At 38.1% G+C, this 13246-nt stretch overlaps 1 protein-coding gene across 9 annotated transcripts in view; it reads right to left on the bottom strand.

Annotated features, from left to right (window-relative positions):
* LOC137448283 (solute carrier family 12 member 7-like) overlaps nucleotides 1-13246 on the bottom strand; it is a 63653-nt gene that overhangs the window by 36316 nt on the left and 14091 nt on the right. For all 9 annotated transcript variants that reach the window (XR_010989027.1, XM_068152624.1, XM_068152616.1 and 6 more), the window contains exons 2-7: nucleotides 10209-10303; nucleotides 8577-8699; nucleotides 6035-6181; nucleotides 5201-5255; nucleotides 3107-3237; nucleotides 1296-1537 (exon numbers count right to left, since the gene is read on the bottom strand). Coding sequence is in view for 8 of the 9 variants with exons in the window: in XM_068152624.1 (XP_068008725.1) it covers nucleotides 1296-1537; nucleotides 3107-3237; nucleotides 5201-5255; nucleotides 6035-6181; nucleotides 8577-8699; nucleotides 10209-10303 (793 nt within the window). In the remaining variant the exon portion in view is untranslated. The remainder of the gene's footprint in view (nucleotides 1-1295; nucleotides 1538-3106; nucleotides 3238-5200; nucleotides 5256-6034; nucleotides 6182-8576; nucleotides 8700-10208; nucleotides 10304-13246) is intronic.

Genomic DNA, 13246 nt, shown 5'->3' with positions numbered 1-13246 from the left:
AGGAAAACAAACAAAAATCAAATAAAACATTTGTGTTAAGCACATAAGTCAGAGAGCATAGTACACATCTGATACCCCTGAAGCTCAGTTACAAAGCTGATAGAAAGTACAAAGATAATACACTTGTTCTAATGCAATGTTGTAAGTCAAACAGAACACTGTGCTAGTGCAATAGGCTGTTCCTAATAGCAATTAACAGTAGATTCCCTGAGTATAGGACACCAGTGTATAGCATCACATGGAAGCTGAGCAGATTTAAGAAAGCACTGGTGATAAACCAAAACAAACATCTTGCCACTTGCCTTGCTAATTTTACTTCTAAATTGCTATTGATTTGTGGACCCTACAGCAGCATGTGTTCTGATTCAAATATATTCCAGCTTGATTCAAATGGGAAATTGTGAAGTATTTTAACATCTATACAATGGCACAAACCCGATGGAAGTTAGCAATGCCAACCTAACTAACCAAAGTGGAAACTGGCCTTTATGGTGACCATAAGAAAACTCACTTGAGGTTCTCGTTTTGAGGCAGACTGGATAAAGTTTATTGGAAAATGACCTATCATTTTTGTTACACACACACCCCAAGACAATCACATATATATCCTACAAAACAGATAGCACTCCATCACAAAACTTACCAGGCTGTTCTGCTCATGTTGTAAGCATTATTATTCTTTTTCTCTCCAAATAGAAAGACTCAAAAATACAAGTCACACAAAATTACACGAAAGTAGCTCTTGGTGAGCCATGAGAAACACAAGCCAAAGGTGTTGAGAAGCAACATGCTATGCACAACAGTAACAGCATGGCAGAAAGCCTTCACAGCAAGTGAATTTAACAGTGCAACATCTACATTTTAAGTAGAGAAAAATGGAAGTTACAAAAATTTCCTCATGATAAAGAAAGTTTGAAAGTGTCATAACTATGGTTCATAGCTACATTTCAGTAACTTTTACTTTGTTCTATTAGTTTTTGTTTAAAAAAAAAAATCATCTCTATTTACTACCAGCAAAAAGCACCTTCCTGTTCTTCTGCTGTTCATGGAATAATAGCCAATAACTAAGTAGCAAAACATTTTCCAGAGTACCATATCCCATGAACAATGAAAGATTCAGACAGGCAGCAAATGAGCACATAAATGCCTAAACCACACAAAACCTGCCTTTGAAGGCACTGTGCTTGTATTTTGAGGTTTACCTTAAAACATGAGATGGTTACAACTATTCCCTTCCTCCAAACATTTTTTGTTTGTTTTTTTAAAATAATCCACTCTAAAAATATTGCACTTACGGAAAGTCAGGTGGGTCAAAAGCAGTCTTAATAACTCCAGCATATATGGCAATGATGGAAAGAATCACACAGGCAAGGAAGACCAGTGCAAGTTTGTTGACATACTTTACTCCCACAAAGACTACTACGGCCATCAGAATGATAATACAAGTTCCATAAACTCTCATGTTGTTTAGCATGGCCTCTGTTTCTTCACTAACCTCTTCTGCTTTAAATATAGCAGCACTTGGAGTAATGTAGGTCTGCAAGAGATATGGCAAACTATCATACATGTAGTAACAAATGTATTCACAAGAAAATTTACTTCAATTTAAAAAAAAAATCTAGAATTCTATTACAGTATCAGTTTCAATCCTTCACAAACCAGTTCAGCCAATGATGTGGACATTTAGAAAAGTGTAGAGGGAAAAGGAAGGGGGAAGTGGAGGATGAAGAAAAGATAGTTTTGAGAATAAGATACTGCCTATGAAGAGAGGCTGAGGGAGCTGGGGTTACTTAGCCTGGAGAAGAGGAGGCTCAGAGGAAACCTTATTGCTGTCTACAACTACCTGAAGGGAGGTTGTAGACAGGTGGGAGTTGGTCTCTTCTCCCAGGCAACCAGCACCAGAACAAGAGGACACCGTCTAAAGCTGCGCCAGGGGAGGTTTGGGCTGGATGCTAGGAAGTTCTTCACAGAAAAAGTGATTGGCCATTGGAATGGGCTGCCCAAGGAGGTGGCGGAGTCACCATCGCTGGAGGTGTTTAGGAAGAGACTGGCTGAGGCATTTGGTGCCATGGTTTAGTTGATTAGATGGTATTAGGTTGGACTTGATGATCTCAAAGGTCTTTTCCAACCTGGTTAATTCTATTCTAGTCTTATCTAGCTTCTCTCCTATTTAGGAGCTTACTCTCCTCAAACTCAAGTATCTGACTGAGAGAAAACTACTAAGGACCTGAAGGGGTGATAGCTATTGACAAAAATTAAAATAAGAAACCTAAAAACTAGCTCAAACACTCATCTCAAACCAGACAAATCCATCACCGAAAGAACGTGAACAGCAATTTGTAGATTCATAGAATGGCTTAGGCTGGAAATGACCTTAAAGACCATCTAGTTCCACCCCTCTGGCCAAGGACAGGGACATCTTCCACTACACCAGGTGGCTCAAGGCCTCATCCAACCTGGTATTGAACACCTTCACAACCTCCCTGGGCAACCTGTTGCAGTGTGTCACTGTAAAGAATTTCTAACATCCAGTCAAAATCTGCTGTCCTCAAGCTTCAGCCCTTTCCCCCCTTACCACTACCAAATTAAGTCTAAACACTACCTCCAAATTCTACCAGTAGATCTAATGTTCTTTTCTGCCAAATCTGATGAAATATTTCCATTTTTCCTCTCCAGTTCAGTTCTGTACCTTTAATTATGGAATTTTAGGTACATCTTACCAAGTTTTCCTTGTCACTCTGTAGGTGTACAGTAGCACAGGCATAATTTAATAGGACATTTGGTATTCAGAACATATCATAAAAAAGTGCAAGATGCAGTGCATCTGGTACAAAGTACTAAGTGTAGAAATCAAGTACAATTTGGTAACTGAGTAAAACAAAGTTACATCAAAACAGCCTTAATTTTTGTATGGCTGATCAGAGTTCCTTGAACTTTTCTAAAGTCACAGGCATGAGTAAATACTGACACAATGGAAATATTAGTATCAAAACACTCTTAAAATTTTCAGAAGTCACCACATGAAAATGTATTTTAGGCCAAGTGCATTCCTCAATCACTCAAAACAACCCAAGCACAATGAACGTTAAGAGAAACTAGTACTTACCAATAAAATTTCAATGGTACCAAGAATGTACATTGCTCCTGCAAAAGTTGTGCCCAAGTAGAAACAAAGTCCCACTGCTCCACCAAACTCTGGCCCTAAAGATCTTGAAATCATGTAGTAAGAGCCTCCAGCTGTGAATTAACAGAACCAAAAAGACTCCAGCCCTTTAGAGGAAGGATAGCCATAATGCACAAAAGTCTGAATCATTCAATCAACAGTAAAGATAAGTACTGCATGCATCCCCATTGAAACATTCACACCAGAACTGTACTCAGTGTCACCAAAGTGAATATCCCCATGTGTATTTGCTGGGAAAAAACAAAGGGAAATTGGAAAAAATCCACAGGCTGAAAACAATCTGAAAGTAAATTAAGAAAAGGATATGCAGGTATAAATACACGTGAATCAATCTCTTGTGAGCAACTTGGGTTAGAAGCTATGAAACAATAAAATTCCAGAGTAAGTTATTTGAGATAGGGACAAAACAGAATTTGTTTCATTAATATACATGCTTTCTCTTTTCTGTATATGAAACCATTACTACTTTCACTACAGGCATTTTTTCAGTACCATTTAAAGAGAGTTAGGGAGAGACTGCATTTTCTTTTCTATTTGTATATTGGCTCTGCCCCTGAATTTTTTCAGTTCATCTTGCTCGTATTTCCAACATACATGCATCATCTTTAAGTCATGAGACACCCATCTCCATTTACACCGTATCACTTCCTTTTCAACAAGGCTCCAAGTTTCAAGCTATTTGCCTCTTTAACTAGAACTTCCCCAACCCCTGTCAGGCATGATCCTCTCTAGTTCCCTCTCTATCTTTTCTTGAATTCATATTTGTCCCACTTATGGCAACTGAGGAAGAAAGAGGAAACAAAGTTATTTCTTTTAAATAAAGATGCACAAGGCTTTTGCAAAATCAGTACACAAATAAGAAATAGACTTCCAGTCAAAGGGCAGTCTGAAACAATTTCTCAACATGAACAAACAAGAGATTGACAAATTTATTAGGCATTGCAATTCTTTTGCTAATTATAATATTGTTACACATAACAACAAGAGAGAAGATCCTGTTACTCTTTAGGTCTCTCAGTCCTAGCTTCATATCTCTGCTTTGGAACTTCAAGCAACATTTCTGTAAGAAACTAGTACCACCATTAAAAAAAACCACCAGAACAAGCAGTAGCATAAGAGCTGCCAGCTTCCAAAGATTTGTGATACTCAAAAGCTAAGCAAAACTTTACAATGAGTTTTTAAAAATGACGGGAAAGAGCAGAATATTTTTAGATATCTGGACAGTGATAAGAATAACTAGATGTCACAATTTAAGTATTTCTGGTTTATTTCTATTTCCTATACAGTACTCTGTCCACGAAGTGCAGCCATTTACATCCTGCACAAGTTGCAGCATTTACTTTTGCCTAACAACTTAATCATCAGTTCTAGAAACTAAACTGCAGAAGCTCTGAGAGTGAAAATTATTTTAATTTAATTGGAGTTCATAAAGTCTGAACAATGGTATTATGAATGAATTAGCTGAGAAACTGAAAAGGATAGGAGCAAAGGGTAACTGATATTGGACCTAAAGTAATCAGCTTCATCTATTTATCCTGAATTTTTCAGGAGACGAGTGTAACTAAGCACTTACATAGCAAAAGATTTCTGCCAGCAGACTGGCTGCTATTCAAACAGAAAGCAATATAACCAATTCCAGTATTTAGAAATGGAATCTAGACAAATTCAGGTGGAAAACACACACACACACACCCCAAATCAGCACTCATTTGTAAGTTTGCACAAAAAAATTCTGCTTTGCATGAACCTCAGTCTCCATTAGTTTAAAATCTTAACATCTTTCATTCAAATAGAATCAAATAGCTAGTGACAAGTTTGCTACAGCTCACAGTTCCCAGAAGGTCTGGTCAAAACATTGTATCTCACCTTAAAAAGGTAATTTATACACCAGTTAAAAGAACATGTGGTCTTGACAAAAAACATTACTTCTGATATCTCAGACTACAGTAAGTTTTATCCCAGCTTTAAACTCTCGTAATTTGACCATTTGCCATTTACGATAAACTTCTTCATTACCTGGAACTACACCATTTGTTGCTATTGCACTCATGGAAATTGCTGTTAGCATGGTCTGTGGAAAGATGAAACAGAGGAAACTTAAAATTCCACAAGTTTTTCAGAAAGACAGGGCAAGACAAAGGGATCCAGGGAAAGCTGGATTTTTAAACATTCCACCCCCAAAGTTGTTGCAGCAACCAAAAATGATCACATCTTTGGTTAGAGATACGCATGTAAAGTAAGCACTAAGTTTTTCCACAAAAGATTCAGTCTTAAGTCTTTAAGACAAATAGAATACAGACCACTGGATATACTTCAAATAACACACTCATTCCAATTAAAAGTGACAAACTATGTGTTATTGTTATGACAACATAATGTTCTTGTCTCACATTCCAAAATATTGATTTATGTGGTTGAGGGACCGTCCTTGGAGGTGTTTAAGACCAGGCTGGACGAGGCTCTGGCCAGCCTGATCTAGTGTGGGGTGTCCCTGCCCATGGCATAGGGGTTGGAACTAGATGATCCTTGTGGTCCCTTCCAACCCTGAATGAAACTATGATAATATTGTGGATTGATTTGTAGTCTATATTTCACTTGGTTCTGGAAAGCAGATCTCCACATAAATCATTAAATATTTGCCAACAGCTGATATAGTAAAATCCATGTAATAAATACTTCAAACAAAAGCTTAATCAACCTAGATTCTGAATAGGCTAGAATGACGTTTCCCATGCATCTCAATTGTGCTGATATTTAATCAGTATGGAATAATCTCTGTGCTACTCATGTTAGAAGGCTGCAGTACTACTGTATCAGAGATTTGCCAACAGTAAGGAAAGATTAACTTACACAAGCACAACACATGAACACAATGATGAAAGACTCGAGAACTCCAGCTGTTCCCACAATCCACGTTAAACGTAGGAAAAGGATGACTCCCAAGATATTTTGCAAGCAGGGCAAGTACACACCAATACAAGTGCCCATACGTGGAACCTGGAAATGAAGTCACAACATTAACTGCTCTGCACTAAATTTAAGTCCATAAGCACTTTCTCATGGAAACACTTATCACAAATACTCCAGGAACAAATGCCAAATGAAACTGAAGGGTAGCTTGAGCGTGCTCAGCTTTGCTAGGCTATTCAGAGTGACTCCTGAAAAACAGAAAATTTGAGACAGCAAACCCTCTTGATCCACAGGAGTCCATATTAAATATTCACAGGGGTAGGACACCACTTGACCTGTTGATTAAAAAGCTTTACAAACTTCCTTCTTAAATATCAGTTATGGACTACTGTTGAACAGAGGTTGCTGCCATAATCAAAATGTCAAATATGATCTCCAAGAAGTTGATCACCAATTGCCCTGCAGCTGGTCCACAAAAAAAAATGTTACTTAAAAAAAGAGACAGACAAGACCAGAAGAAATGCACACCTGACTACAATTTGGTTTTGCAAAAAGTGTAAATCCTGCTGCAATGTAGTCTACTTGTTTGTACTTTGTTTGCAGGTGATCATCATGGGTGTCAAGATCTACACAAACACATTCAGGCTTCATCACTAAAATTCCAGCCTCCTACAATTCTCAAGTCAGGCCTTGGAATACTCAACTTAGAAGCAATAGTTATATACAGTAAGTTTCCAGATACAGAAGTTCTTAAATTACAACTCTGGTTGTGAAAAGGGGCAGTCAATTTAAATATGCAAGCAAACAAGTATTTGTGCTTTAGAAGTGAAAAAAAAAATATTAAGAAAACATTAAAATTTAAGTACTTAAAGGAATTATGGAACACCACTAGACTAATATTTTTAGTATCATGGGCAATATCCACATACAACATCAATGCTATGGTCTCAATTATGCCACTAAAAAAGTTCCTCTGCCAGGCTACTGTTGAACCATCACTAAATTCCAGACAGGGAACTGAAAAGACACATGCACAGAAATTGTGTTTTCAGGCCAGCATATGGTGCTCAAACAAGGTTAAGTAGACATAAGGACACAGTGTTCATTTGGCTGATCAGCTCCAAAGGGACTAACACTGTGTTGCATTAAACAGCAGCTGGATGGAAGACAGGGATCACAGTAAGGATCAAGTTGATCAGTTTCAGGGTTTTTACATCTGGGGCTGTACCTTCACAAATGAAGAATAAGCACAACACAAAAAAAAAAAAAGCCACACTAAAACTAAACAAAAAACACCACAAAAAACTAAACTCAAAGAACACCCCACACAAAGAATTGCAGGATAAGCAGAACCCTAAGACAGATTTCATTTCTCACCCTAGCCCATTGTCCTGTTACCAACTTCCTGTATTAGTCAAGTCCTAATGTAAACAGTTCCACCATAAGTCTCCCTTTCAGTTGAATAAGATCTAGTTCTAATCTTACTTTCAAGCACCTTTTCCTCAATCTGCATCTTCTGCTGTATTTCTTTTACTCATTCTTAGGTGATTCTCCTTTCTCCACAGCTCAGTGTAAAAACTGTGTAGCAGCACCCCTTCCCCTACACAGATAAGGGACTCCCAGTATGTTCTCTTTCTCCCAGTATCTACCTTAAGTTTCTTTATTTCAGTCATTATGTTCAACCACTTCCAGATCATCATCCCTCCTTGCCTGCAAATGTTTTCACTTTTTCAGGTCACATGTTTTTGAGCCAAGCTTTCCCTTTCTGAAACAGCTCCCTGCTTGCAGGGGGATCAATCCAACATCTAATTGCAGACACCAACTTTTGCAGACTTCCCATTTCTTCAGAGACACTTTGGATATCCAGTACACAATCCTTGAAGCTGCCATCTTCTAGCAAGTGTGTTTAGGGATGTGCCAAAGAGCCTTTTCCTTTCCTTACTCCACATCCCTCAACAATTATATTTCTCATGTAAGCAACAAAGTTTTCTCAAAATATGTCCATTAAGGTTTAAAAATACTTACTCCAACATACAGAAATGTGAAAGCTGCTCAAAAACTACTATCATGTTAACAGGGGCAAATATGCTTTGAAGGAGTGGTCTGTTTCATCAGAAGTTTTTCTTAAATTTCAAACAGGTTAAAAAAAAAACCCAGCCAATTAAAGTGTATTAATGAACCAGTGAAAACAAAAGGAAATCATACTATATCCTCACTAGAGGTAGAGAAAAGGTGCCAGTGCTCATAAAAGGGCAGAAGGAAAGAAAGAGGAAACTGGATGGACTACTGCCCTTACAGCAACATCCTGTTAAAAGAATGCTCAGAAGAACGGTGAATTAATACACTTCCTACTGCAACATTATTTTAAGTACAGCATTAAAATATTTGCTCCAGGTAGCATCCACATATTTTCTTTTTAGGTTGAAAAATGCTTCTCTCTGTGGCTAGCTTTGTCTCAACACCTTATCAGAAGCTTAAATACCTTGACTTCCTTTCGCTTGCTGTCTTCATCTGCTTCATGTTCCACCACCCCTTGAGTTAGGTTAGTGTAGTTTGCTAGTTTATTAAGGAGAGATGATACCATGGGATTGCTATCCATTTCTTCCTATTGAGATTAAGAATACAGTTTTTATTATTTTTTTAAGTCATAATGATACTATTTCAAATACACACTCAGCATGTCAGTTGCAATTCACCAAAATCGGCATGACAAAACACTAGTTAGCTTTCAACCAACAAGAGTTCTAAATCTTTTCTAGAAGACACATGACTATCTTGCAGTGTTTCTTCTACTTTTTTTATTTACTCTATCCTACATTCTAGCTCTACAAGCTGGTATATCGTAATGGAAGTAAAAGCAAAAGGTGATTGTTAGAGGTAAGAATCTGTTTTTGTCACAACATAGTTTTTAGGGTCAAGTCCAGCACTTTGCTTTTATCTAGAGTGGCCTCAAATAATTCCTTCAGGTACCAAAACACTCAGGGATCACTCTGAAGTCTACTGCTGCAGGCTTACATAGTTTGCACACTACTTACAAAGTACTGATTTGTTGAAAATGCAGGCACATAAGCATACCATATGTAACTGCACACATGAAGTATCATTTGACAAAGAAGTTAAACCACCTTTCTTTAGCAAATTATCTGATACAACACAAAAGTATGCTGAAACAAGTAAAATCCAGGGGAAATACAATAAAAGGATTCCAAGCAAAGCTGAACCAGAGCATTCATTCATGTGTGGAAATTCAAATGCTGGAAGGAAAATCAGGATTGCAAATGGAAAGGCATGAACTAAGGCATCTCTGTCTGAGGCATTAGGTCATGATAATCATGGTTACAACAGCCATGCTTATATAAAAAAACACCTAAACACATCAACTGAAAACATGGTAAGAATAACATTGTAGGAAACACTGAAACATGTTTACTACCAAAAAAGATGCACCTCTACAACAGCAATAGTGATGCATTCACTAGAATGCTTTCCAGGCAACACTGTAACAACAGCCTATAATCTGAGATACCTGAAAGATATAATTATACCAACAGCTATGGATTTAATGTCAGCCACTCTTCAAAGTAACTGATATAAGCACCTATTCAAAGAAGATTAGGGACAAAAAGCAGCTATGGTAAATTTAACAACACTGAGTGAAATACAACAGCCAGTTGGTTTAGTTTCACTGCTTTATGAGGTCTTTAACTTCCCCTGTTCAACATTATAGTATTGCTAATCCTTTTAAAATTGGTATTGCTTTGTTAAAACCACTAGATTTAACTTCCAGCAGCTTTTGTTAACAATTTCTGGATCCCAGCCCAACAATTTTAAACACAAAGCTCATTTCAGATCTTCACATCAGCACATACCAAAATTTACTCTTCTTGCCCGTACAGATGTACCAAAATATAAAGGAGGGCAGGGAGGGATAAATCTTTGTTACATCATTCAAATACACTGAAATGGAATGTTAGCAAGAACTAAAATACTGAAGAGTTACCAACATGATTTCCCCTCCCCACTAAATGTCAAGAGACAGAAAAATGGAGTTGGTTTGTTTTGATCATTTCACTTTAGCTGGAGGGGAAATGGGGTTTGGGGGTATTTGACTTACCTCAAAGAGAGCCATATTCTTCCCTTCATACACATTTCCTCTTTCCATCTCTGCACTGTTAATAAATGGACTACTTTCCCGGGCAACCCCATCTCCTAGTGGAAAAGGGCAACAATTAGAAACAAAAGGTTAAACCTCACAAGGTACCCTCTAAGAGAAATAGGAAATACTGGTTAAGAACTGGTTCTAAAAAATTCTAGAAGTGGCTGCCAAACATTGTTGCCTTCATCATAGGCACATGAATCCAATGTCCCCATTTAAGGAAATTAAACAGTCTAACCTTTGTATAGTGTTCTGCCTCTTCACTATTACTTATTGTTCTTTAATACATACACTGATTTCGCCCCTCTTCCCTGACTCATCTTTCCAGTTTACTTACTAGCACTCAAGAACAGAGCTTCACACCAACCTCCTGGGCAATATGGAAAAAAAAAAAAAAAAAAAAAAACACCCACACACACACCACAAACAAAATAAACCCCTAACCAACCAACAAAACAACCACCCAACATACAGTGTAAAAGGAATTATCGGAATTATCTTGTAAAGGTTGCGAGTACTCCTCCGTGACATGTTATTCTTCATCAAAACACAAATATCTTATTAATCCCCTGACCTGCACACCTCAAAAAAATACAGCCTCACTGCTTCCCCGCTCAAGGAATACGCTGTCACAACACTGGCATTTCCAAACGAGTACCCTTTCGCCTACGCCGTCCACCCTGCCCCAGCCAGGTCATCTCACCACATGAGCTCTGAGAACAAAGCCCTTGCAAACATGGACACCAGTCTCAACAGAAAGCATTACCTAAGTTGTAGTAAAGACAGGAATAGACCTCAGTTCCTCAAGCAGATGAGTGACTACAACCCTAACATACTTCCCACCACTCTCTAGAGCTCCCATGGTATCAATATACTTACCAGTATCTGACATGAAAGCCACATACTTATAGTGGGACTCAAAAAGGTAACTACCGTCCATTAGGCTTCTAGAATTACACAGTCCAGAGAAGAACTGAGATGAATTCACCCACAATTGCTGTTCCTATCCATATTAACCAGCTTTCATTTTTCTGTTTCTCTACAGTTTATAATTTGTCCCCCATGGCTGCAAGTCCTACAGCCTGGCTAGGTGCCCCTCCTTCAACAACACTCAAAGCAAGGTCAGCAGGAGCACTCAAAGACCAGCACTTCAGATTGTTTTGGAGTTCATGGAACATCTGGTTTGGTACAAGATAGGCATTTATCCTTTAACTGGCTCCATCATACTTAGAGAAAGGTTCAATTAGTTTTTCCACAGACAACAAGAGACAACCCTGTCCCCAAGCAAACACCTGCAGATTCCTCTCATTATCTCACTAAAGCATACAAGCCCTAGAACGTCTTAAGACAATACACTGTCTTCAAGACTTTTGGAATAATGTTTTTCTTTTAGCTCCATTCCCTTGTAATGTCCACAGTTTTTGGTAAACTTTTTACCAACCATTAAAAGGTACACCCTCACATTAAAATAAAAATAAGGTTGCTTGATGTCAAAGACTACACATCTGCTGATTTTCTCATCTATTGACAGCTAGTAGCTGAACTTACGATCTAAATATTATTACTCCCTTTAGGGTATTTGCAAACCTTTCAAAAAGGATTACTCCTCAAAAGCAGCCCAGAGAATTTCAAATATTGTTTTGTATTCATGCAGAGTGTAATGTCACTGGAGTTACTTCCTCAGTGGGTATCATTTAACTAATCAAAACATCACAAGGGTAGCCAAATGAATACTGTGACTCAATAGTCACAATTCCAAGGTTAAAGATTATGGTTTTGTCTTACCATTTCTGGAGGTAAAATCAGCATAACAGCACTGTAAAACCATCGGTAAAAAAAGAGTGAAGTCTCCCTTCATGTTTGTCCAATATAAAAAAGCTCAGAACCCAATGTCTCTAACAAACAAGTTTTGTCAAACACACCTAACAGACTTCAAGCTCCACTTTCCTATTCTTTAAAATCTTTTCCCAGTGCTTCCTATCAATATTCTAACTATTTTAAAGCTTTCTAACGATAGTCTTCAAAATAGTTCATCACTACCAGACTCAAGTCTCCTGTTTATTATAGTTTCCTCTTGTCATATTTTGTGAATATTGGTTTAGTTGTTGTGGCCGGTTGACGTTGCCCCCTTAAGAAAGGGAATATGGTGGACGGAAGTTGGTAAACAGAAGGAATAGTCTAAACTAATTTCATTGGTGAAGTGGGAGGAAGCACCTTCTGAGCTGGGAGTGAACTGGACATTTCCACGACTTTTCTTTCAGTCTTGCTTCCGCTCCTCCACAGTGCAGCTCTGTCTCTGTGCTGGGCTTTCTGCCAAGGCTTCGGCCTTGAAGCCGATAAGATACCAGGCCTGTATTGACTCCTTTCCAACTAACACGAACTGCTTCTAACATTTTTTTTCCTCTCTTTTCTCTCTCTTTCTATCCCACTCTGGGAAAAGGGGGGGGGAGAGAGGGGAGAGCGGAGGTGGGGAACCCCCTCTCTGCCAGAGGGGGGTTACTCTCATTTCTGTGTTACTCTGTTGTATATCTTTGTATATATTGTAGATATTGTAAATTTGTAAATATTCCCCTGCATACTCTACATTGCTTTGTAAATATAGCTCCACTGTTTTGCTAATTCAGCTTGTGAGTTTTTTTTCCCTTTCCCTTCAATTATTTTTCCCTTTTACCTTACAAGGGGGAAGGAAGGAAGCTTCTCGGCCTTACCCTTCCAAACCCACCACATTTTTTTTTTATTGGCGTACCCAACGTGCGGCAGATAATTAGTTTAATTTATTATTTGATTGATTTAGTGTTTTTCCAGCTGAATTAGCAAACATGAAGGTATTGTGGTTTGTGGAGCGATTATTCTTTTCAATTTTTGGGGCTCTGGTTTACAGATATTGTTTGGGTTTGATTTTGGATTACCTGGGTAAATATTTGGTGCGGACAATTTATATGTGGGTTATGTATAGAGTTAGACTATGGTATGGAAAATGTATTAATTTCCTATGG

Source organism: Melanerpes formicivorus, unplaced genomic scaffold (genome assembly GCF_026170545.1).
Source record: "Melanerpes formicivorus ecotype bairdi unplaced genomic scaffold, bMelFor1.0.p_v2 SCAF_24, whole genome shotgun sequence".
NCBI lineage: Eukaryota > Metazoa > Chordata > Aves > Piciformes > Picidae > Melanerpes > Melanerpes formicivorus.
Note: the sequence above shows the minus strand (reverse complement) of the source record. Positions and strands in the feature narration are given on the sequence as shown.